The sequence below is a fragment of the Prunus dulcis genome, chromosome 6 (assembly GCF_902201215.1).
Source record: "Prunus dulcis chromosome 6, ALMONDv2, whole genome shotgun sequence".
NCBI lineage: Eukaryota > Viridiplantae > Streptophyta > Magnoliopsida > Rosales > Rosaceae > Prunus > Prunus dulcis.
Window position 1 is genome coordinate 1,300,347 of NC_047655.1, and position 27,081 is coordinate 1,327,427.

Consider the following 27,081-nt stretch of genomic DNA (forward strand, 5'->3'; position numbering starts at 1 on the left):
AGTCCGGTTTTGCCGCCGTGCCCTAACCTCTGGTTTTGGAAAGAAAATCTAATTGCACCCTCCTCCATTAATGTTTTCTGTCTTATCTCCATCAATTGGCGTTAATTGCTCATAACAAATTTCTCTCTCATGGAAACTCTTGGTCATCTAGACCTAAGATTGTTGAGAGTGTGAATCTAACTCGTTGCCAATTAATTTTGAGTTGAAATACTCATGTTCCAATTGAGTATATCATAACGTATTATGATAAAGAACCATGATAAAATGACTGGTTTAATATAGGTCCCTACAATTTCTATTTCCTAGATACCATCCAATTAAAATTTTTTATTGGAATTTAGGCCCAAACATTATTTTTCACAAAATGAAGTAATAGGTATGTCATTTTTCGAACATAAAATTGTATGTACACTAATATATTTATAAAATAATAAAATAATAGATAATTAATCACGTATTCTTCATAAATAAATAAATTTTATATTAAATAAACCAATTAGGTATGTTAAATATGAATTTATTGTTAAATTAAAAAAAAATTCCGAATGAATTCCAACATCTATTTGGAGATCTTTCCAAATTCAATGTGTCTCATTATTAGTTACAATCCAATTAAAAATTGTTTAAATATTTGGCGGTATTTTAGGAATCAAAAAATACAAGAAATTCGATTTGGACTTTGATTAGGTAACTTGCCGAGTTGGATCCTACTCAAGAAGAGTTTGTTGAAAATAATGATAAAGGAAGAAGAAGAAGAAGAAGAAGAAGAAGAAGGGAAGTTGCTGGTTCGATGTCAGATTCTTTAGGGAATAATCAAGTATTGTTATATATTATTATTCTTCTTCTAAGTGTGAGGAAATTGGTAATCATCTTTGTAAATGAACTTGTAAATTAACACAAGTACGCAATGGTCTAAAGAAAGATTTAAGATTGTGGACTAAAAGGATATATACATCAAGGTATTAAGTTGTAAGAAAAGAACCCAACTCACATTTGCAAAAAACAAAAGTTGGGGAGGAAATCGATTTCGAGTGCCATAATGTGGGCACACTACCTTTGCCAACTAACCCAACTCACATTTGCAAAAAACAAAAGTTGCAAGAAAAGAAAAACTTGATAGAAGAAATCATTTTTAATGAATACATCAATTTCTCTCATATAATTGTGGCATGAAAAACATATTAAATTTGCAAGACCTAGAGCGGGGATTAAATTTGCATCGATCTTTAAATTTTTTTCGCAAAGACTAAGATGTTGACACTGCTTAAGAAGTCAGAGGTGGCTGCGCTTTGTTGTTACATGTGCTTCAAATATTTAATGTTTTAGGTCTGTAAGAGTGGCTATAGTATTTATTCGCTTACTATTATTGATGAAATCAAAAAGGAAAAAGGGATTACTTTTTAGATACCTTATCAAAATTCGGGCAAGGTGTCAATCTCTAAGGGCCAAAGTATGACAATGTGAAGGTGAAAATGTTATATATTGGAAAGTTAATGAACTTAGTAAGGGCTTATGAAGAGTTGAGCTACTCTCTCTTTTGCGAATTGGTTTTGGGTGAACCTCAACTTCCTGTATAGTATCAGAGCGCGTTTGTCCACGTGTGAAACCTCAACTTCTGCTCAGTTGTGATGATTGTCCTTAAATAATACCTCAATCACATTTTCGTCCTCCAATTTTGACCGTGCTTAAATTGGGGCTCCCTTTGCATAGCATGTATTCTCAATACGTCCTCTTTCCAGTAGCCTTACTTACTTTTAATTGAATCATGTGCAAGTAATAGAAAGAAGATTTAGCCCCAGCTATATTGCATGGGGTTTATATAGAGGGAGTACGTAACTTCTACACGTGAAAATAATAATTCAAAAGCCTTTTTATTTCTTTTTTGCTTTCTTTTTTTTTAAAGCCAAGCGGGCTTTAAAGCTAAGGTATGAGGACAGACAGAGAAAAGTTGGGACCTTCTTTTTTTTCCTTTTTTCTGTACTACTGTATAGAAAAGCAATCCAAAGATTCCATTTGGACTACCTTCAGAGTCTGGTTTTGCTCCAGTACCCTAACCTCTGGTTTTGGAAAGATAATCTAATTGCACCCTTCTCCGTTAATGTTTTCTATCCTATCTCCATCAATTGGCGTTAATTGCTCAAAACAAATTTTCTCTCATGGAAACTCTTGCTCATCTTTATGGGCGAACTCTTCTTCATTGGTTCCTTAGAAAGTATTTCTCTCTCTCTCTCTCTCTCTCTCTCTCTCTCTCTCTAAATTTATAAATAAAATTTTTAAAAAAACTATTTCTGAGAGAGTGAACAGAGCAAAGGACATTCATATCAAACAACCAAAAAATCAACCAAAGACAAAAACTCAAAATGATCGATCCCTTGATCTCTGAGAACCTTCAAACAAACTGATTCTCTTATTTATATGCCTAGTCATACTGTTTGTGTTATATCTGAAATGTTGATGAATGTTCACACAGTTATCACCCTAGTTGTTGCTAGCACAGGGGATGCCTAGATTGAGAGGTCTTTCTGAGTCCCTAGGTCGTCACGTAGTTATCTTCTAGGCTTGCAGGGATTTAAATATTTGATATGTTGTGCATATGTGTTATGCTTATATGTTAAAGGTTCTATGACAAGTTATTGACTAGTCATATTGTAATAACCCAAAACAAAACATCTAAAAATAATTTATTCTAAGAAAAAGACGATTTTGCCCTCGCATTAATTAATAAAGAAAAGTTGACTTTTTGACCGAGAAGGAATTTGGCAATTCTGCTTACGCCGTTGCTTAGAGCACGACGAAACGAGTCCGTAGACACGGAGTATACTCGAATCGGAGTTGTAACGAAGAAAATAAGGTCAAAATACGGCGAAGGGCAAAATAGTAAATTAGAAAAAAGTCAGATTTTTATCCCTTTCTCCCTTCTCTCTCCTCAGTTCTCTCCCCTCTCTCTCTCTCTCCTCCTCCCGCGCGCGACACCGTCGCCACCCCTCTCCCTTTCCGTTCGTCCAGCAACCGCCACAGGGCACGACGACCTTCGACACCGGAAGCAATAGCTTCGTCTCGCCGCCGCCGTCTCATCCCGACCGGTCTCAGCCCCTGCACCGACTGGAGCTCGCCGGAATCAGGCGAAAACCGCCGATTTTCATTCGATTCTTCAAGCTCTTCGTTCTCCTTCGTTTCTCAACCAAATCGTTCGAGTAAGGTATGGATTCTCACCTATTTTTCGTGCTCTAACTGATGGTTGGCTGGGTTTTGATCGATTTTGGCTGTAGAACACTCGATTTTCGAATTTAAAATCGGCCGAACTTCGGCCGCAGTGATCGGCCATTTTCGGCCACTTTTTGGGGTATGTCCAGGAACAAAAGTGACTCCAAATGGGGTGTTTTACCTAGGATTGGAGTTTGGAGTCTCGATTTTGAGTTTTTTCGGCGACCCGTTATCGCTTTGGACACCCAAACTGCCTGCGCTTGTGGCGGCGCGTGGGTGAGGGTAGTGAAGTGACTCTATGTAGTTTTACGATCCTCGTGTTGTCACGAGCGCGTAGGATTTCGCGGATCTCGATTCGTAGTCCGTTTGAGCCCCGAACGGATTTTCCATATTACGCAATTCCTGGGTGCAGTGTCGTCGAGCCGTTGGATCGCACTCAAATTTGGATATGTCGTTCTACATGATTTCAGGATCGTGTAGGAGTCGACGGATTGGGAATCGGAGTCCCAGATACTCCAAAATCGCGAACCCTGGGTCTAGGGTTTGGATTTTAAGCGATAACGCAATTATGGCTAATCCAACCGTCCGTTTCGGACCAAACTCGCAGGATATGGGTCTTTCTCTGTAAGGAACCTTTAGAGAATCCCAGATTGGCCATCGAAGGTTGTGGACCCCACGGGGTTTCGGATCGGCCGGTCTGACAGTTCATCGCTTAGTACAGCTTCGGATCTTTTAAGCCGTTTTACTTGTCTGAAAAGCTAAAGTGGGCATAGGATGGACTTGAAAATGAGTGCACGCATTTCTAGGAGCTGGAGGTCAGGGTGTTTAATTTAATTCTTTTATTAAGCAGTTTATTAATTTAATATTCATGGTTAATCAGGCACCAGAGGCCCGACCGATCCACAAGAGGGACCTTCAAAATGTCCAGCTAGCTCGGACCAGCAGTGAGTGGACTTTTCTTTTCGAAACGGTTTTTATAATTAAATTTCTTATTTGATCTTGAATAAGTTTTATTAAATGTTTCCGAGCATGATTAGTGCAGTAATATTTCTATAATTCTATGTTGCTTACTTGCATATACTAGACAGTTGTAGAAAACAGAGTTTGAGGCTTATAGCAGATGAGATAGCAGCATAATTTTAGACTTCAGTTATTAATCAGACTTTTCTAAAAATAGTTATTTTAAAACCACCATGTACCCGTTTTGGTGATTACCCTCAGATGGACCGATGTCTACGAACATCCAGTCTATTTACAGTTCTGTCAGTGCACTTGATATCGCCTCATGAGTTTCGGGGACGCTCGGACCGTGAGTGCCAGGATTTGCGGCTCGCCAGACTTGGTGTCCCGAGACCTGCCAGGATTTGCGGCTCGGCTGACTTCGTGTTCCCGAGACCTGCCAGGATTGCGGATCAGGCTAACTACGGTCCCCTGCATCCTGCCAGAGCGGCTCGAGTCGACTTTGTGTTATCGAGACCTGCCGGCGGATCAAGCTGACCATAGTCCCCTGGATCCTGCCAGTTTGCGGCTCGGATAGACTGTGTGTCGCCGAGACTTGCCAGGGGAGTTGACGGATTTTACAGGGGTACACCTAGGTGGTAGTTTTCAAGGAATTTCAGTATTTTTATATCGTTATTGCTTTCAGTCATTTTATATCAGTTTCGTGATATTCGTGCCCGTTCCATATCTGCATACATACCAAGACTTATACATGTTGATTTGACTGCTTTATATTTGAATACAGACGAACTTTAGATTTACATCCCTATTTACTTTTAAACTGGGGTTACTATGTTATAAATTGTTTTTAAGAACATTATTTTTGTCCACTCACACCTTCAAACTTGTTTTTCACCCCCGAGTTGTAGAAGTGCGAAGGAATCCACCACGGGCCACCCCTAGCCTCCGCGCCACCCAAAACACGTAGGATTTTGTTGTAAAGTACTTAAAGTTCTGTAAATTTGTAGCAATTGCTCTGATATCTGGTTGGAACTGAGAACCAAAGTTGAGAAATGTTTATTTGAGTTATTTTGGCAGTTGGTGTAGAATTATTTGCTTGTTTAACAGGTGGAAGATTTTGGGTTTGGACAAATTACAAGAGAGACTCTGCCAAATTTTCGGCAGAAGTCTAAAGGAAGTTTTAAACGTATTTGTAACAGGAAGCGTAAAAAGGTCTTTTGTGCCCGACATACGCCAGGTGTCGGACACACACAGGATCCAGCTCGAATTCCAAAGTGAAATTGGGATCGGGTCCTGTCAACTTGGTATCAGAGCATAGGTTTCACTTCCTGTAGACCCTAAATTGTGCTTTCTAGTGTTACTGAACACTTGTTCTTGTGACAGTTGCGTATGGGCCCGAAACGTTGTGGTTTCCGTAGGGGGACGAGATAGTCGTCCCGAGTAAGGGGACAAAATCCCCCTCCCAAACTAGCGGACTTTCCTATCCCTGAACCGGTACAAGAACCGGTTGAACAGTCGTTTGTTGGAGGCCCATCAGGGCTCGCACCTCCCATGCCTACTATGATGGGAGATCCTAACTTTCAGCAGACCCTGGAGTTGTTGACGCAGGCCCTATCCCGGACCGGGCAGTTCAGAGACCCATCCTTAGGATATGCTGACCAAGCAAAGAGAATTGGGGCCACAGATTTTGATGGTGATGGCGACCTAGCAGCGGCCGAAGAGTGGATAGAGAGGATGGAACGGATCATGGAGGTGATGGCCGTTCCACAGGATCGCAGGGTAACTTTGGCCACTTTCTTTTTGACCAGAAATGCTAGATACTGGTGGGAGTCAGTTAAAAGGAGATATCGAGATCCGTCAGCCATCACATGGCCAGTCTTCCGAGCAGCTTTTGACAGCCAGTACTACCTTCAGGCGTATCAGAATCTGAAGATGGAGGAATTTCTGCAGTTGGAACAGGGGTCGATGACAGTGTTGGAATATGAGAAAAAGTTCAATGAACTATCCAAATACTGCATTCCACTGGTGGAAGACGAAAGTAAGAAGTGCCAGCTGTTTACTAGGGGATTGAAGGCCTCCATCAGCGATATTGTGATCAGGCAGCGGCTGACTAATTTTGGAGACTTGGTGATGTCAGCTTCGCTGATAGAGAGCAGCCAGATGATGGTCAGAGCACGAGGTGAACCTCGGAGAAGATAGTTTGAGATGGGTGGTCCCAGTCAGGGGTCATCCAAGATGGGTAGTTACAGTTCTAGGTCATCCAGTGGCCGCAGTTATGGAGGCTTTTGACCTGGAGTCAGCTCGAGTGGAGGCTCCAACCAGAGTGGCAGTTCGGGGAGCCGCTCTGCGGGCAGTTCAATCAGAGGTTCTGGTAGACAGCCACACGCCAGCAGTGGCAAAATGCGGAGCCAGAAGTGTACTGTGTGTGGCAGATATCACACCGGGACTTGCCGACAGGGTACCACAGGATATTTTCATTGTGGTCAGCCTAGACATTTCTTGAGAGAGTGCCCGGTATTGCTTCAGGGTGGAGAAGCGACTGTTGTATCCCCTAGAAAGGTAGGCACACAAGGCAGAACCCAATTTAGAGGAGCCTCGTCCAGTGGTGGGACCCAGACCAGTGTTGCCAGCAGAGGTGGAAGTCAGCAGTAAGGACGAGGTGGACGCGCCAGAGCCACAGGCAGAGTGTACCACATGTCCCAGCAGCAGGCACAGGCGTCACCAGACGTGGTTACAGGTATTTTATCAGTCTTTGGGACTTCTGCTAGAGTTTTGATTGACCCTGGGGCTACGCACTCATTTGTTACACCTAGTTTTGCCCACAACGCTAATGTCAGACTATCAGCCCTACGGGATGAATTAGCGATCTCGGTACCTACATGAGAGATCTTTCATGTAGGTACGGTGTATCCCGATAGTGTAGTATTAGTAAGGGATGTGTGTCTAGAAGCAGATTTGATTCCATTGGACATGGTGGGCTTGGATGTTATTTTGGGCATGGATTGGCTAGCCAAGCATCATGCCTCAGTGGATTGTTTCAGGAAAGAAGTTGTATTCCGTAGCCCTGTACGTCCTGAAGTGACATTTTATGGTGAGCGTAGAGTGCTCCCATCTTGCCTCATCTCAGCAATGACGGCAAAGAGGTTGCTCAGAAAAGGATGTTCAGGCTATCTAGCCCACGTAATTGATACCAGGAATCAGGAGTTGAAGTTGGAGGATATTCCAGTGGTTCGGGATTTTCCAGATGTGTTTCCGGATGATCTTCCTGGGTTACCTCCTCTCCGGGAGATCGAGTTCACTATTGAACTCATTCCAGGAACGAGCCCTATATCTCAAGCACCCTACAGGATGGCGCTAGCAGAACTAAAGGAATTGAAAGTGCAGCTGCAGGAGTTAGTAGATAAGGGCTTCATCCGACCTAGCTTTTCCCCATGGGGTGCCACAGTGCTGTTTGTGAAGAAGAAGGATGGTACCATGAGACTGTGTATTGACTACAGACAGCTGAATAAAGTCACGGTGCGGAACAAGTATCCGTTGCCCCGCATTGATGATTTATTTGATCAGTTGGGAGGTGCTAAGGTATTCTCCAAGATTGATCTGAGATCTGGGTACCATCAGTTGCGGATTAAAGAAGAAGATGTGCCTAAGACAGCTTTCCGAACGAGATATAGGCACTATGAGTTCTTGGTGATGCCATTCGGATTGACAAATGTACCAACTGCGTTTATGGATCTGATGAACAGAGTGTTCCGACGTTATTTGGATCGCTTTGTGATCGTATTCATAGACGATATACTGGTGTATTCCAAAAGTCAGAAAGTGCACATGAAACACTTGGAGCTGGTACTGAAAACTCTGAGAAGGAAGAAATTGTTTGCTAAGTTCAGTAAGTGCCAATTTTGGCTGGATAGAGTGAACTTCTTGGGGCATGTCATCTCGGCAGAAGGTGTTTATGTTGATCCCCAGAAGGTTGAGGCAGTAGTGAATTGGCCACAGCCAACCAGCGTTACTGAGGTACGGAGTTTTCTTGGATTAGCCGGTTATTATCGTCGCTTTGTGGAAGGTTTTTCTACTATAGCGGCGCCTCTCACTCGTCTGACAAGAAAAGGAATTAAGTTTGAATGGTCAGATGAGTGTGAAAAGAGCTTTAACGAGCTCAAAACCAGGTTAACCACTGCTCCAGTGTTGACGCTTCCTGATGATAATGGCAGTTTTGTGATCTACAGTGATGCCTCCCAACAGGGACTGGGATGCGTACTGATGCAGCATAGTCGGGTGATCGCTTATGCTTCCAGACAGCTAAAGAAGCATGAGATAAATTACCCTGTTCATGATTTGGAGTTAGCAGCAGTGGTATTTGCTTTGAAGATTTGGAGACATTATCTATATGGAGCCACATGTCAGATTTTCACCGATCACAAGAGCCTGAAGTATTTATTCACCCAAAAGGAGCTGAATTTAAGGCAAAGGAGATGGCTAGAGCTGATCAAAGACTATGATTGTACCATTGAGTACCATCCAGGGAGAGCTAATGTGGTAGTTGATGCACTCAGCAGGAAATCTTCCGGTACAATAGCTTATCTTCGAGGAAGGTATGTACTGTTGATGATTGAACTAAGGAAACTCAGAGTGGAGCTGGGTGTGGATGAGCATGGAGCATTGTTAGCTACTCTCCAGGTACGACCAGTGTTGGTGGAACGAATCATAGCAGCTCAAGCGGAGGATCCTTTGATTTGTACCTTACGAGCAGAAGTGGAGAGTGGTGATAGGACAGACTGTTCAGTAAGGAATGATGGAGCTCTGATGGTGGGTACCAGATTGTATGTTCCTCATGATGAAGCTTTAAAGAGGGAAATTCTCGAAGAGGCCCACAGCTCTGCTTTTGCTATGCATCCTGGGAGTACGAAGATGTATCATACTTTGACGGAACACTACTGGTGGCCTTTCATGAAGAAGGAGATAGCAGAGTATGTTAGGAAGTGCTTGATTTGTCAACAGGTGAAAGCAGAACGACAGAAACCTTCTGGGCTGTTGCAACCACTTCCAATTCCTGAGTGGAAGTGGGAACATTTGACTATGGATTTCGTGTTCAAGCTTCCTCGAACACGGAATAAGCATGACGGAGTTTGGGTGATTGTGGATCGACTCACGAAGTCTACTCATTTCCTACCGGTAAGAGCAAACTACACGTTAAATAAGTTGGCTAAGCTCTTCATTGATGAGATAGTAAGACTTCATGGGGTGCCAGTTTCTACTACTTCTGATAGAGATCCACAGTTTACCTCCCGATTTTGGATGAAGTTGCATGAAGCTTTTACCTCAGATGGACGGTCAGTCTGAGAGGACGATTCAGACTTTAGAAGACATGTTGAGAGCTTGTGCACTACAGTTTCGAGAAGACTGGGATGAGAAATTGCCACTCATGGAGTTTGCGTATAATAACAATTATCAGGCGAGTATCAGAATGTCCCCATTTGATGCCTTGTATGGGAAACAGTGTAGAACTCCATTTTATTGGGACGAAGTCGGCGAGAACCGACTGGAAGTGGCAGATGACGTTGAACGAACAAAGGAACAGGTGAAGATAATCCGAGAAAGACTCAAAACGGCCCAAGACAGACAAAAGAGCTATGCAGACAACAGGATAGCTGAGGACCATATGGGAACCTGAGGACCAGATGCTATGGATGAGTCATACTGTGGAAGAGGCCACATGGGAACCTGAGGACCAGATGCGGGAACAGTACCCGTATCTCTTCCAGTAACAGGTACATAAATTTCGAGGATGAAATTTTCTTAAGGGGATAGATTGTAATAACCCAAAACAAAATATCTGAAAATTAGTATTAATTTATTCTAAGAACAAGACGATTTTGCCCTCGCATTAATTAATAAAGAAAAAGTTGACTGTTTGACCGAGAAGGAATTTGGCAATTCCGCTTACGCCGTTGCGTAGAGCACGACAAAACGAGTCCGTAGACACGGAGTAGACTCGAATCGGAGTTGTAACGAAGAAAATACGGTCAAAATACGGCGAAGGCAAAACGGTAAATTGGAAAAAAGTCAGATTTTTATCCCTTTCTCCCTTTTCTCTCCTCAGTTCTCTCTCCTCCTCCCGCACGCGACACCGTCGCCACCCCTCTCCCCTTCCGTTCGTCCAGCCGCTGCCACAGGGCACGGCGACCTTCGACATCGGTACCAATAGCTCCGTCTCGCCGCCGCCGCCTCATCCCGACCGGTCTCAGCCCCTGCACCGACCGGAGCTCGCCGGAATCAGGCGAAAACTGCCGATTTTCATTCGATTCTTCAAGCTCTTCGTTCTCCTACGTTTCTCAACCAAATCGTTCGAGTAAGGTATGGATTCTCACCTATTTTTCGTGCTCTAACTGATGGTTGGATGGGTTTTGATCGATTTTGGCTGTAGAACACTCGATTTTTGAATTTAAAATCGGCCGAACTTCGGCCGCAGTGATCGGCCATTTTCAACCACTTTTTGGGGTATGTCCAAGAACAAAAGTGACTCCAAATGGTGGTGTTTTACCTAGGATAGGAGTTTGGAGTCTCGATTTTGAGTTTTTCCGGCGACCCATTATCGCTTTGGACAACCAAACTGCCCGCGTGTGTGGCGGCGCGTGGGTGAGGGTAGTGAAGTGACTCTGTGTAGTTTTGCGATCCTCGTGTTGTCACGAGCGCGTACGATTTCGTGGATCTCGATTCGGAGTCCGTTTGAGCCCCGAACGGATTTTCCATATTGCGCGATTCCTGGGTGCAGTGTCGTCGAGCCGTTCGATCGCACTCAACTTTGGATATGTCGTTCTACATGATTTCAGGATCGTGTAGGATTCGATGGATTGCGAATCGGAGTCCCGGATACTCCGAAATCGCGAACCCTGGGGCTAGGGTTTGGATTTTAAGCGATAACGCGATTTTGGCTAACCCGACCGTCCGTTTCGAACCAAACTCACAGGATATGGGTCTTTATCTGTAAGGAACCTTTAGAGAATCCTAGATTGGCTATCGGAGATCATGGACCCCATGAAGTTCCGGATCGGCCGGTCTGACAGTTTATCACTTAGTACAACTTTGGATCTTTTAACCCGTTTTACTTGTCTGAAAAGCTAAAGTGGGCATAGGATGGACTTGAAAATGAGTGCACGCATTTCTAGGGGCCGGGGGTCAGGGTGTTTAATTTAATTCTTTTATTGAGGAGTTTATTAATTTAATATTCATGGTTAATCAGGCACCAGAGGCCCGACCGATCCACAGGAGGGACATTCAAAAGGTCCAGCTAGCTCGGACCAGTAGTGAGTGGACTTTTCTTTTCGAAACGGTTTTTATAATTAAATTTCTTATTTGATCTTGAATAAGTTTTATTAAATGTTTCCGAGCATGATTAGTGCAGTAATATTTCTATAATTCTATGTTGCTCACTTGCATATACTAGATAGTTGTAGAAAACAGAGTTTGAGGCTTATAGCAGATGAGATAGCAGCATAATTTTAGACTTTAGTTATTGATCAGACTTTTCTAAAAATAGTTATTTTAAAACCACCATGTACCCGTTTTGGTGATTACCCTCAGACCGATGTCTACGGACATCCAGTCTATTTACTGTTCTGTCAGTGCACTTGACATCGCCTCATGAGTTTCGGGGACGCTCGGACCGTGAGTGCCAGGATTTGCGGCTCGGTAGACTTAGTGTCCCGAGACCTGCCAGAATTTGCGGCTCAGCTGACTTCGTGTTCCCGAGACCTGCCAGAATTGCGGATCAGGCTTACTACGGTCCCCTGCATCCTGCCAGACGGCTCGAGTCGACTTTGTGTTATCGAGACCTGCCGGCGGATCAAGCTGACCATAGTCCCCTGGATCCTGCCAGTTTGCGGCTCGGATAGACTGTGTGTCGCCGAGACCTGCCAGGGAGTTGACGGATTTTACAAGGGTACACCTAGGTGGTAGTTTTCAAGGAATTTCAGTATTTTTATATCATTATTGCTTTCAGTCATTTTATATCAGTTTCTTGATATTCGTGCCCGTTCTATATCTGCATACATACCAATACTTATACATGTTGATTTGACTGCCTTATATTTGAATACAGACGAACTTTAGATTTACATCCCTATTTATTTTTAAACGGGGGTTACTATGTTATAAATTGTTTTTAAGAACATTATTTTTGTCCACTCACACATTCAAACTTGTTTTTCGCCCCCAGGCTGTATAAGTGCCAAGGAATCCACCACGGGCCACTCATAGCCTCTGCGCCACCCAAAACACATAGGATTTTGTTTTAAAGTACTTAAAGTTCTATAAATTTGTAGCAATTGCTCTGATATCTGGTTGGAACTGAGAACCAAAGTTGAGAAATGTTTATTTGAGTTATTCTGGCAGTTGGTGTAGAATTATTTGCTTGTTTAACAGGTGGAAGATTTTGGGTTTAGACAAATTACAGGGGAGACTCTGCCAAATTTTCGGCAGAAGTCTAAAGGAAGTTTTAAACGTATTTGTAACAGGAAGGGTAAAAAGGTCTTTTATGCCCGACATACGCCAAGTGTCGGACACGCACAGGATCCGGCTTGAATTCCAAAGCGAAATTGGGATCGGGTCCTGTCACATATTGTCTCCACGTTTATTTGATAATTATTATCATACATCTGTCCATTCGGGTTTTAATTTACCTCCTTCACCTATGTACCAATTGCAGAATGAGAGAGAGAAGGACTGATGGAGACAAGACAGACAAAAGAGCTTAAGTGTTTGGCATGTGTGTTTTTCAAATTTTGTCGAGCATAACTTGCATGTTGGCATGCCCAAGCCTGACAAAAGCCAAAAGTTTTATCTTTTAAATTCTTTGTACTATATTATATTTATATATATACAGATTTGTGTCACTCTGTTTTTTACACAAGTTTTGACACAATTCTTGGGCTATTAGATTACTCTACTTTCAGTGGTTGTGATTAAACTTGACATGGGAAATAATTTTAATTTCTTAATTTGACAATCATTAATTGTATTTTCTCTCTCACCATAAAAATAAAAGAAACGATTTTCGTTCTCCTCCCTTTTTCTTGGTAATCTCTCTTCTTTCTCGTACTCATCTCTCTCACTCTCTTTCAGGAGACCATAAAAAATATCGGTCTCTTTTTCTCTCTTTATCTGCAACAAGAGTCTCCTCCCTCCCACTCATTCATGAAACCAGAAAAGACCTCCATCTCTTTTGAGGGTTTGATTTAGAGATTTTAATCATCTCATATCTGAAAATTTTGACTATTACTGTTTTTTTTCTTCATTAAGAACTTTTATCCTTTTAATAGAGAGAGAATACAAAGTGAAAATTTGATGCCACGACACTTGTTGATTATCTCGTGAAGAACGCAAGTTCCCCTGATCAACCTTCACTTTTACCAATTAGATGAGCTTAGAACTTCTTTAATTTGAATCACCATTCATGATTAAAAATGATGTTCTATGACTAGCAGCTATCCTTTTGGAACTATTGAAATTCTTTAGATCATTGAAAGTAGACAAATGGCTTAATTTTGATTAAGATTTTTATGCTTGAAAACTTATAGATGGTATTCTTACAATGTGAATAGGAATATCAAAACATTAGAGTTGAACAATGTCCAAGATGGCACCTGTCATGGTCGGGGTTATACAATATACACAAGTAGCCTTGGGATGAAAGTCATTCTTTGAGCTACGGATTGTTGTGAATCATGAGCTTAATAAATTGGGCATTTACCATTCCATAAATTGGCTACAGCTATGATTGGAAGTTGACTTGAAATTTAATTAATTTTCCCGGAGATATGGGACTGAGAGTTGGAGGAAATATCTTGTGGGTGCTCCAATATTTTGATGATACAATATATGTATTAAGATAGGAGAAATTGCTTTGACATAAAAGAAAAAACTACTGAAGATGAATTGATGATTGCATATGTATGTGCGGGAAGAAGGGGAAACTGAAGAGACTCTTCACGGTTTGGGCCTTTAGTTTTTGGTGAAATTCTTTATTTATTACACCTTAATAAATATTTGATATTAAAAAGGCAGCTGGGATTACGTCTCCAAGAAAAAAAGGGAGGAGAGAGAAAAACATTTCTTTTATTTTTATGAGAGAGAAAAAAAAATTAATGATTGTCTATTTAAAAAATTAAAACTACTTACCATGAGAGGTTTAATCTCAACCATTGAAAGTGGTGTAATCTAATGGCCCAAAAATTATGTCAAAACTTGTGTCAAAAACATAGTGTCACGGATCCACCCCTTATATATATAATATAATATAATATAAAGCAAAAAGAATTTAAAAGATAAAAACTTTGGCCTTTTACGGGCTTGGGCATGCCAACACGCAAGTTATGCTCGACAAAATTTGAAAAACACACATGCCAACCACTCGAGCTCTTTGTTTGTCTTGTCTCCATCAATCCCTCTGTCTCTCTCTGAAATAGGTACATAGATGAAGGAGGGAAATTAAAACCCCAATGGACAGATGTATGACAATAATTATCAAATAAACGTGTAGAGAATATGACTAGTCAATAACTAGTCATAGACCCTTGAACATATAAGCATAACACAGATGCACAACATATCAAACATTTAAATCCCTGCAAGCCTAGAAGAAAACCATGTGACAATCCAGGCACTCAGAAAGACCTATCAATCTAGACCATCCCCTGTGCTAGCAACAACTAGAGTGACGAGTGTGTGAACATTCATCAACATTTCAGATATAACACAAACAATATGACTAGGCATATAAATCAGAGAATCACACTAGAAATGTTTATGCAGAAACCCACCATTGGGAAAAACTGGGGGTCATCACTCCGACCAGGCAATCCACTAAGTTAAGAAGGTTCTTATAGAAAAAGTAATCACAAGCTCCGGATAGACAGATTGAAGTTGGAGGATAGCTGGGTAGATGTAGAGCAGGATAGCTGGGCGGTAGTATGGGGCTAAATCTTCTTTCTATTAAGTGCTTATTTGAGAAAACGTCAAGTCGGCTATCAGCACAATACTTTTCTTCAAAAGAAAACTAATGTTGCTTGTATGATTAATTTCACGTGTACAAATTATACATAGACTTTAGCTTATATATATATATATATATATTAATTTCAATACAATACTCCTTACGCCACATAAAATTAAGCTTTCTTTATAAAAGAGATGATAATTTATTTTTCCAAACGAAATCCAGCCATTGTGATCGGCCACAATGAGAGACTTTTTTTCATCATGCACAATACCATCCATTTATCAAACAAAAATAAATAAATAAATAAAAATCCACCAGCCTTTCCCAAAGCAAAAAGCTCATAAGAGACAAAGCCCACTCGTCCCAATTGTGGTAAATCTTTGGTCACCACTTTATGGTTTAGAGGTGAAACAAACCAAACTGCTTGGGCCTAGGGACAAAGGAACAGTATATGCTTAGTAGACTCTTTAAATACGTTAGAAGAGAAAGTAAATGATATTATTCCTGCGGCGTAATTTTGCCTCAGCCACCATCTGAGGGTTGGCCTGTGTTCATGGCTATTCCTGAGGACAGCAATTTTGGACTTCTGATGACAATTGTTTGCAGCGTTGACGGTCTTATTTTTTTTATTAATCTATGTAACAATATTTTGGGTATATGGTTTACAATATTTTGGGTTCGATGTATGGTTTACAATGTTCAAAATTACTTGTTTAATCAAACCAGACCGATGGTATTATAAAAAATAATATATATATATATATATATATAAAATACAAAGTACAAAGAATTTAAAAGATAAAAACTTTTTGCTTTTTAAGAGCTTGGGCATGCCAACACGCAAGTTATGCTCAACAAAATTTGAAAAACACACATGCCAACAACTCGAGCTCTTTGTCTATCTTGTCTCCATCAATTCCTCTCTCTCTCTCTCTCTCTCTCTCTCTCTCTCTCTCTGCAACAGGTACATAGGTGAAGGAGGGAAATTAAATCCTCAATGGACAGATGTATGACAATAATTATCAAATAAAGGTGTAGACAATATGACTAGTCAATAACTAGTCATAGACCCTTGAACATATAAACATAACACAGATGCACAACATATCAAACATTTAAATCCCTGCAAGTGTAATAACCCAAAATATCTCAAAATTAGTATTAATTTATTAGAAGAGAAAGACGATTTTGCCCTCGCATTATTTAATAGGGAAAAAGATGACTTTTTGACTTAGAAGGAATTTGGCAATTCCGCTTACGCTGTAGACACAGAGTAGACTCGAATCGGAGTTGTACTGAAGAAAATACGGTCAAAATACCTCGAAGGGCAAAGCGGAAATTTGGAAAAAGTCATATTTTTATCCCTTTTCTCCTTTCTCTCTCCTATCTCTCTCTCCTCCCGTCGCGCGACAGCCGCGCCCCTCTCCCCTTCCGGCCAAGCTAGCAGCCGCCACAGACTGGCCTGATCTACGGCGTTGGTACCGTCAGCTCCGCCTCGGCCTCGCCATTCTTCCCCGACCCGTCGCCGCCCTTGGGCCGCCCGGAGTTCGCCGGAATCTCCAGAACATCGCCGGTTTTCATTCGAATCTTCAAGCTCTTCGTTCTCCTTCGTTTCTCAGCCAAATCGTTCGAGTAAGGTATGGATTCTCAGCTATTTTTCATGCTCTAACTGATGGTTGGCTGGGTTTCGATCGATTTTGGCTGTAGAACACTCGATTTTCGAATTGAAAATCGGCCGAACTTCGGCCGCCGTGATCGGCCATTTTCGGCCACTTTTTGGGGTATGTCCAAGAACAAAAGTGACTCCAAATGGGGTGTTTTACTTAGGATAGGAATTTGGAGTCTCGGTTTGGAGTTTTTCCGGCAACCCGTTATCGCTTTGAACACCCAAACTGCCCGCGCGTATGGCGGCGTGTGGGTGAGGGTAGTGAGGTGACTCTGTGTATTTTTGCCCTCCTCGTATTGTCACGAGCGCGTAGGATTTCGCGGATCTCGATTTGGAGTCCGTTTGAGCCCCGAACGGATTTCCCATATTGCCCGATCCTTGGGTGCAGTGTCGTCGAGCCGTTGGATCGCACCCAAATTCAGATATGTAGTTCTACATGATTTCAAGATCATGTAGGATTTGACGGATTGCGAATCGGAGTCCCGGATACTCCGAAATCGCGAACCTTGGTGCTAGGGTTTGGATTTTAAGCGATAACTCGATTTTCGCTAATCCGACCGTCCGTTTCGGACCAAACTCGCGGAACATGGGTCTTTCTCTGTAAGGAACCTTTAGAGAATCTCAGATTGGCCATCGAAAATCGTGGACCCCACGGGGTTCCGAATCGGCCGATCTGACAGTTTATCGCTTAGTATAGTTTCGGGTCTCTTAACACCGTTCTAATTGTCTGAAAGGTTAAAGTGGGCATAGGATTGACTTGAAAATGAGTGCACCCATTTCTAGGAGCCTGGGGCAGGGTGTTTAATTTAATTATTTTATTAAGCAGTTTTATTAATTTATGATTCATGGTTAATCAGGCACTAGAGGCCCGATTGACCCACAGGAGGGACCTTAAAAGGGTCCAGCTAGCTCGGACCAGCAGTGAGTGGACTTTTCTTTTCTAAACGGTTTTATAATTCAATTTCTTATTTGATCTTGAGTAAGTTTTATTAAATGTTTCCGAGCATAATTAGCGCAGTAATATTTCTATAATTCTATGTTGCTTACTTGCATATACTAGACAGTTATAGAAAACAGAATTTGAGGCTTAAAGCAGATGAGATAGATCAGACTTTTCTAAAAATAGTTATTTTAAAACCACCATGTGCCCGTTTTGGTGATTACCCTCAGATGGACCGATGTCTACGGACATCCAGTCTATTTACAGTTCTGTCAGTGCACTTGACATTGCCTCACGAGTTTTGGGGACGCTCGGACCGTGAGTGCCAGGATTTGCGGCTCGGCAGACTTGGTGTCCCGAGACCTGCCAGGATTTGTGGCTCGGCTGACTTCGTGTCCCCGAGACCTGCCAGGATTGCGGATCAAGCTGACTATGGTCCCCTGTATCCTGCCAGAGCGGCTTAAGTAGACTTGGTGTCATCGAGACCTGCCAGCGGATCAGGCTAACTATAGTCCCCTGAATCCTACCAGTTTGTGGCTCGGAGAGACTGTGTGTCGCCTAGACCTGCCAGGGGATTTGACGGAATTTACACGGGTACACTTAGGTGGTAGTTTTAAAGGAACTTGAGTACTTTTATACAGCTATTGCTTTCAATCATTTTATACCAGTTTCCTCGATATTCGTGCATGTTTTATATCTTTATATACTTGTTCAGTTATACGAATGTATTTATAAATATATTTATCCATGTTTATTTTACCTCGTGTTAAATACAGTCGAACCATAGATTTACTTACCTATTTATTCATTAATGGGGGTTACTATGTTATAAATTGTTTTTTTAGAACATTATTTTTGTCCACTCACACTTTCAACTTGTTTTTCGCCCCCAGGCTGTAGAAGTGTAAAGGAATCCACCACGGGCCACTCCTAACTCCCGAGCCACCCACCAAATGTAGGATTTTGTTGTAAATCACTTAAAGTTTTGTACATTTGTAGAAATTGCTCTGATATCTGGTTGAAACTGAGAAACAGAGTTGAGACCTGTTTATTTGAGTTATTTTGGCAGTTGGTGTGGACCTAATTGCTCGTTTAACAGGTGGAAGATTTTGGGTTTGGACAAATTACAGGGGAGACTCTGCCGAATTTTCGGCAGAAGTCTAAAGGAAGTTTTAAACGTACTAGTAACAGGAAGGGTAAAAAGGTCATTTGTGCCCGACATTTGCCAAGTGTCAGACACGCACAGGATCCGGCTCGAATTCCAAAGCGGAATTGGGATCAGGTCCTGTCAGCAAGCCTAGAAAATAACTACGTGACAACCTAGGCACTCAGAAAGATCTATCAATCCAGGCATCCCCTGTGCTAGCAACAACTAGAGTGATAAGTGTGTGAACATTCATCAACATTTCAGATATAACACAAACAATATGACTAGGCATATAAATCAGAGAATTACACCGGAAATGTTTAGGCAGAAACCCACTATTGGGAAAAGCTGGGGGTCATCACTCCGACCAGGCAATCCACTAAGTTAAGAAGGTTCTTATAGAAAAAGTAATCACAAGCTCCGGATAGACAGATTGAAATTGGAGGATAGCTGGGTAGGTCTAGAGCAGGATAGCTGGGCGGTAGTATGGGGCTAAATCTTCTTTCTATTACTTGCAGATGACTCAATTGAAAGTAAGTCAGGCTACTCGGAAGCGGACGTATTGAGAATACATGCTATGCAATGAGAGCCCCAATTTAAGCACGATCGAAATTGGAGGACGAAAATGTGATTGAGGTATTATTTAAGGACAATCACCACAACTAAGCAGAAGTTGAGGTTTCACACGTGGACAAACAGGCTCTGTTACTATAAAGGAAGTTGAGGTTCACTCCAAAATCAATTCGCAAATGGGAGAGTAGCTCAACTCTTCATAAGCCCTTACTAAGTTCATTAACTTTCCAATGCTAAGTTCATTAACTTTCCAATGTATAACATTTTCATCTTCACATTGTCATACTTTGGCCCTTAGAGATTGACACCTCATCCGAATTTTGATAAGGTATCTAAAAAGTAATCCCTTTTTCTTTTTTGATTTCATCAATAATAGTAAGCGAATAAATACTATAGCCACTCTTACAGACCTAAAACATTAAATATTTGAAGCACATGTAACAACAGAGCGCAGCCACCTCTAACTTCTTAAGCAGTGCGTTCAACATCTTAGTCTTTGCGAAAAAAATCTTGGTGTTCGAAAACCATATAAAGAATCGGAACACACTCTCTTTCTCCCCCCCTCTTTAGGTTTTCAAGTCAAGCAAAGATGCAATACAAGTTCTGTGAATGTGATCACAAAGCGGAATCCACCTTCTCTCTTTATTGGGCTTGGGGTTGGGTGGGGCAGTAGGCGGGTGTGCGTGTCTGGCCGTGGGGTTTAAAGCTACTTTCTTTTCCACTTCTATTACTTGCAGATTAGACTCTCTTTTTTGGCCACTTGCACATTATTCAATAGTGAAAGTAGTTCAAGTCATTTAACAGGTGAGAGGACGTGTTGAGAGTAAATATTATGCCACGTCCGTTTTTGAGTGCATTTTTCTGACCACCCTTAAGCCTCACCACCCCTTTCAAAGTTTGGCATATGTAAATGGATTAATTTTAGTTTGGTATCCCGTAGTTGTACTCTTAAGGTACTCTATAGTTGTATCCTATGCGATACCAAACTGAAATGAATCCTATGTAAATTAAAGTAGCCATGGTTAAAAGTTTGCAGGTAATATGTTTTTCATGCCACAATTAAATGAGAGAAATTGATGTATTCATTAAAAATGATTACTTCTATCAATTTTTTCCTTCCTTGCAACTTTTGTTTTTTTAAAAATGTGAGTTGGGTTAGTTGGCCAAGGCAGTGTGCCCACATTATGGCACTCGGGATCGATTTTCCTTTCCCTAGATTAAAGTGCCTATCTTATTGTACCTGAGTTCGAACTATGCTGATGGGGATTTGAACTGGAGTGGAATGACATAATCACATGGTATAACAAAATAACGTAGAATAATGCCAAGACCATTCTCATAATCCTGAGAGTTAAATATAAAGACGACGTCTTATTTTATTATATATGAAATCTTTATAGAAGGTGCACTATAACTAATGGCTGTTGGACAAAGAACAAAAAAACATGGGTGTCGAATTCAGAAAAAAACTTAATACCTTGATGTATATATCCTTTTAGTCCACAATCTTAGATCTTTCTTTAGACTATTGCGTACTTGTGTTAATTTACAAGTTCATTTACAAAAGGATGATAACCAATTTCCTCACACTTAGAAGAAGAATAATAATATATATATAACAATACTTGACTATTCCCTAAAGAATCTAACATCGAACCAGCAACCTCCCTTCTTCTTCTTCCTCTTCCTTTATCATTATTTTCAACAGTCTCTTCTTGACTAGGATCCAATTCGGCAAGTTACCTAATCAAGCTCAAAATCGAATTTATTGTATTTTTTTATTGCTAAAATACCGTCAACTAAGCCATTATTGCATTTTGTATATTAATGTAGACCAATATAGAAACAATTTTTATTTGAATTGTAACTAATGAGACACATTGAATTTGGAAAGATCTCCAAATGGATGTTTGAATTTGGAATTGTAACTAATAAATTCATATGTAACATACCTAATCGGTTTATTTAATATAAAAAAGTTTTTATTTATTTATTTATGAAGTATAGGTGATTAATTATCTATTATATTATTATTTTATAAATATAATAGCGTACATACAATTTTATGTTGGAAAAATAACATACCTATTACTTCAGTTACGAAAAATAATGTTTGGGGCTAAATTCCAATAACAATTTTTAATTGGATGGTATCTAGGAAATAGAAATTGTAGGGGCTTATATTAAACTAGTCATTATATCATGGTTCTTGATCATAATACGTTATGATATACTCAATTAGAACATGAGTATTTCAACTCAAAATTAATTGACAACGAGTGAGATTCACACTCTCAACAATCTTAGGTCTATTTGCATGGAAGATCAATTAACAATGAGAGAGAAATAGTTTCTTTTTATACCTTTTTTTTAGAGAGAGAGAGAGAGAGAGAGAGAGAGAGAGAAATAGTTTCTAAGGAACCAATGAAGAAGAGTTCGCCCATAAAGATGAGCAAGAGTTTCCATGAGAGAGAAATTTCTTATGAGCAATTAACGCCAATTGATGGAGATAGGACAGAAAACATTAATGGAGAAGGGTGCAATTAGATTATCTTTCCAAAACCAGAGGTTGGGGAACGGCAGCAAAACCAGACTCTGAAGGTAGTCCCGATGGAATCTTTGGATTGCTTTTCTATACAGTAGTATAGAAAAAAGGAAAAAAAAGAAGGTCCCAACTTTTCTCTGTCCTTCGCTTTAAAGCCCGCTTGGCTTTACAAAAAAGAAATAAAAATGCTTTTGAATTATTATTTTCACGTGTAGAAGTTATGTACTCCCTCTATATAAACCCCATGCAATATAGCAGGAAGAGCACACCTAGCTCGATCATCAAAAACCCTCCACTCAGTTATGGCATTGCAATTCCGCTCTTTGCTCTTGTGTATGGTGCTGCTGCTCCTTGGCTTTGCATTGGCAAATACCAATGCTGCCAGGACAGATCCACCCATTGTTTGCGCAACTCTCAACAGGACCCATTTCGATACTCTTTTTCCAGGGTTCACATTTGGTGCAGCTACAGCAGCTTACCAAGTCAGTCCATTCTGGGAACTTAATTAATATTACTCATGAATTTGTTTTAATTTTTGTTTCATATAGTTACTTTACTTAGCATGTGTCATTTATGAATATTGGCATCTTCATTCTGTAAATCGTGTTTTAAATGTATATCTGTATGTGCATTTCAGTTAGAAGGTGCTGCAAACATAGACGGTAGAGGACCAAGCGTATGGGATAACTTCACCCATGAGCATCCAGGTCTGTTGAATCAAACAATCAATTAGTAAACAAATCTTCCATTTTCTATTTTTTTAGGTGACTAAATTGATGATCAGTTACTTCATTTCAAAAGCTATAATAAACAAGCCAATGCTTCATGGAAATTAGTTATTCTTCACTTACAAAGTGCTCAATGGGAACTGCGCAGAAACTATGACCTTACCCTAGATCAAAGAAGATAATTAGAAAGTTGTAAAAAATTGAATAAGGGTAATCATGGAAAATAAAACTCAAATTTTTTAATGTATTAATATATCATTCAAAAATGTAATTAAGAGGAATAATACATCGCACATGAGAAGAAGTGAGAAGTTCCAACCAAGATGGTTAGGTTGAAGGTTGCTAGCATTCCCCTGTTTAAATATCTAGATAGATAAATTACTTTGTATCTTTATTTATAACTAAAATTACATTTGATTAATTGCAGAAAAGATAACTGATGGTAGCAATGGAGATGTTGCTATTGATCAATATCACCGTTATAAGGTTTGAAAATCACATAATTGTATTATGTAGACCTTCTATATTTGAATTTGAACACTACGACATTAAGGATGATATCCTTAATTTTTAGTTATGTACATCTTTTGTGTCATTATAGGAAGATGTGGCAATTATGAAGGATATGGGGTTGGATGCTTATAGGTTCTCTATCTCATGGTCCAGATTGTTACCAAGTAAGTTGATCATCCGCATCCACATATATTATTGCGACCAATCGCTTTAATGTTTAACATCTTTTATTCAATTTAATTCCTATTTCATGATAGGTATTGGCTTATATTTTTCTTGTTTTGTTTTAATTATTATTAGATGGAAAACTAAGTGGTGGAATTAACAAGAAGGGAATCGAATACTACAATAATCTCACCAATGAACTCCTACGCAATGGTGATACAGCTCCCAATCTCATAAAATCCTCCTAATATAACAACAGTACCTGCAGTTGTTTAATCAAACTTCTAATTTTCTTTTACTGGTCATGCTATATATATATAGGTATAGAGCCATTAGTGACACTCTTCCACTGGGATGTTCCCCAAGCCTTAGTAGATGAATATGGTGGTTTGTTAAGCCCTCGTATTGTGTAAGTGGACAAATTCCATCCTTTGTATAATATTGATCACTTAATTATATAAATACTATTATATACAATAAATACATATTTCAATGTGTACACGCAGCGATGACTTTAAAGCATACGCAGACCTTTGTTATAAGGAATTTGGTGATCGAGTAAAGCATTGGACCACACTTAATGAGCCATATACCATTAGTAACCATGGTTACACAATCGGGATCCATGCACCAGGACGATGCTCTGATTGGTACAACCCAAAATGCCTTGGTGGAGATTCGGGTATTGAACCATATTTGGTGACACACTATCTACTCCTTGCTCATGCAGCTGCTGTAAAATTGTACAGAGAAAAATATCAGGTACTTCCGTTAGTCTTTTTTCTTTTTCTTTTAGAAATTGAGGTCCAACGAGTAACTAGTATTATTATGTAACAACATAAGTGGGAATACTTTTTATTTTGAGAAAAACGACGGTTGTAATAATATAATTTTTTTTTTCTTTGCATTAAATCAACAAATTTTTTATTTTTTATTTATCTCTCTGGAGCAGGCATATCAAAATGGTGTCATAGGAATAACTGTTGTATCACATTGGTTTGAGCCCGCTTCAGAGTCACAACAAGATAAAGACGCTGCATTTCAAGCTTTGGATTTTATGTATGGATGGTAAGTGTATTATTAATTTATATATCAACTCATTTAAATGCTTCATTTTTGAATTATAACTTCGGTTAGGTAGCCTGTGGTAGTTTATATAATGTTATAAGTTCACGTTTGGAATTTTCATAGGTTTATGGACCCATTGACAAGAGGTGACTACCCGCAGATCATGCGATCCATTCTTGGTGCACGGTTACCGAATTTCACGGAAGAACAATCTAAGTCACTGAGTGGGTCATATGACTATATTGGAGTAAACTACTACTCTGCTAGATATGCAAGCGCTTATCCTAAGGATTATTCTGTAACTACACCTCCAAGCTACCTAACAGATGTTCATGTTAATGTTACAAGTGAGTACAAATTGAAAATTTCAAGAAATTAATGTAGTTCTCCAAATACTTAGATCCTAATATTCATATTCATTTATGTTGTAGCAGCTGATCTTAATGGGGTCCCCATTGGTCCACGGGTACGCAATAGATTATTAGCTTAAGTTATTGGGATTTTGAGAATTAATAGCTATATATGCATATATTTTGTTTTCCATATACACATAAAGTGCTAAAAGTCTCATTGATCTTCAAATGGGATTGCAGGCTGCTTCAGACTGGTTATATGTTTACCCAAAAGGACTTTATGATCTTGTACTCTACACAAAGGAAAAGTATAATGATCCAATTATGTACATTACTGAGAATGGTACGTAATTAATATTTTTAAACATTAATTAATTGCATCATCAATGTTTCACATTTATGTATAATGGTGTAAAATAAAGTGAAGTGTTGTAAACTCTAAACTTAAAACTAAATGTACATTTTTTCTTCGGTTAAACAATTTGTATGCATTTGATACTGCATTATATTGCAGGCATGGATGAGTTCAATAATCCCAAATTATCACTCGAGCAAGCCCTTAATGATGGTAATAGAATTGACTACTACTATCGCCACCTCTGTTACCTCCAAGCAGCAATGAAGTAAGTTTTTGTCAACAAATTAATTAAGGCTATATATGTTTTGGCCTTCTTACATTTCGGTTATTTAATCACTATATTGAACCAATTATGTTCTTCTTCTTTTTTGGGTGTTTGTAGGGAGGGTGCTAATGTGCAGGGATATTTTGCATGGTCTTTGCTAGACAACTTTGAATGGAGCGAAGGATATACTGTTCGATTTGGTATCAATTATATTGATTATGACAATGGACTGGAAAGACACTCAAAACTCTCGACGCACTGGTTCAAAAGTTTTCTCAAGAGATCCTCAATTAGTAAGAAGAAAATCCGAAGATGTGGGAACAATAATGGTAGGGCTACCAAATTTGTGTATCAAATTTGAATCCCAAGGATGGATAAAGTACAATGGCTCTTCCATAGTGGTTGTGTGAGCTGTTTTTCATGTTTTAACTTTTTGTTTGACTTTTTCTGAGTCGGAATAAGTTGCAACAGCTCATTATGAGTTAGTTGTCTTTCCTTGTGAGGGTTTAGTTTTAATTTTACTTTATGTTGTTGACGTGCCTCGTTATCCAAGTTTGTTGACTTTATGCGGTGGAGGTGCTTTGGCCAGTTGTGGATATGGTTGGAGGGATATCTTATTGTCTAGATGTTGCTGATGTATCCTTCATGGGTTTGTATTAGTCCTTGTGATCAATGCCCTTTACGGCTAAATTATAAATGCAATTTCTTCTAAATAAAAAAGTTATAAATAAAAATAAAAACTAAAATAAATAGATGTTGAGCCTTGACCGAAATATTTGCAACTTATGGCATCTTGTTTGTCTTAAGTTGAAATGAACTTAAAATAAGATACTAGTGTATAAATTCTTTATAGATCTATTAAAAATTCAAAAGAAAATGCTCGATCAAGTGCTTATTTGAGAAAACGGCAAGTCGGCTATCAGCACAATACTTTTCTTCAAAAGAAAACTAATGTTGCTTGTATGATTAATTTCATGTGTACAAATTATACATAGATTTTAGCTTATATGTATTTTTAAATTTCAATACAATACTCCTTACGCCACATAAAATTAAGCTTTCTTTATAAACGAGATGATAATTTATTTTTCCAAAAGAAATCCAGCCATTGTGATCGGCCACAATGAGAGACTTTTTTTCATCATGCACAATACCATCCATTTATCAAACAAAAATAAATAAATAAATAAAAATCCACCAGCCTTTCCCAAAGCAAAAAGCTCATAAGAGACAAAGCCCACTCTCTATCCTTCTTCACCACACTGAGCATAACCATCAAACTAGACAGCCAGTTCCCAATTGTGGTAAATCTTTGGTCACCACTTTATGGTTTAGAGGTGAACCAAACCAAACTGCTTGGGCCTCGGGACAAAGGAACAGTATATGCTTAGCAGACTCTTTAAATACGTTAGAAGAGAAAGTAAATGATATTATTCCTGCGGCGTAATTTTGCCTCAGCCACCATCTGAGGGTTGGCCTGTGTTCATGGCTATTCCTGATTGGGAAAAACTAGGAGTCATCACTCCGACCAGACAATCCACTAAGTTAAGAAGGTTCTTATAGGAAAAGTAATCACAGGCTCTAGCAATCCTAGTTCTAT

The 27,081-nt window shown here is 39.7% G+C and overlaps 1 protein-coding gene across 3 annotated transcripts; it reads left to right on the forward strand.

The window, feature by feature from the left end:
• The first annotated feature begins 22,302 nt into the window (after window positions 1-22,302).
• Window positions 22,303-26,183, forward strand: LOC117630765 (beta-glucosidase 12-like). 3 transcript variants are annotated; one of them, XM_034363533.1, is made up of 14 exons: window positions 22,303-22,513; window positions 22,669-22,738; window positions 23,187-23,245; window positions 23,361-23,436; window positions 23,573-23,650; window positions 23,759-23,846; window positions 23,944-24,199; window positions 24,390-24,505; window positions 24,629-24,852; window positions 24,937-24,971; window positions 25,099-25,201; window positions 25,373-25,481; window positions 25,599-25,869; window positions 25,911-26,183. In XM_034363533.1, the coding sequence occupies exons 1-13, from the start codon at window positions 22,334-22,336 to the stop codon at window positions 25,840-25,842; spliced, it is 1,638 nt and encodes a 545-aa protein (XP_034219424.1). In that variant the 5' UTR covers window positions 22,303-22,333; the 3' UTR covers window positions 25,843-25,869; window positions 25,911-26,183. The 3 variants fall into 3 exon arrangements, with proteins under 3 accessions (XP_034219424.1, XP_034219423.1, XP_034219425.1); XM_034363532.1 differs by having other exon boundaries at window positions 25,599-26,183; XM_034363534.1 differs by having other exon boundaries at window positions 24,940-24,971; window positions 25,599-26,183.
• The last annotated feature ends 898 nt before the right edge of the window (window positions 26,184-27,081 follow it).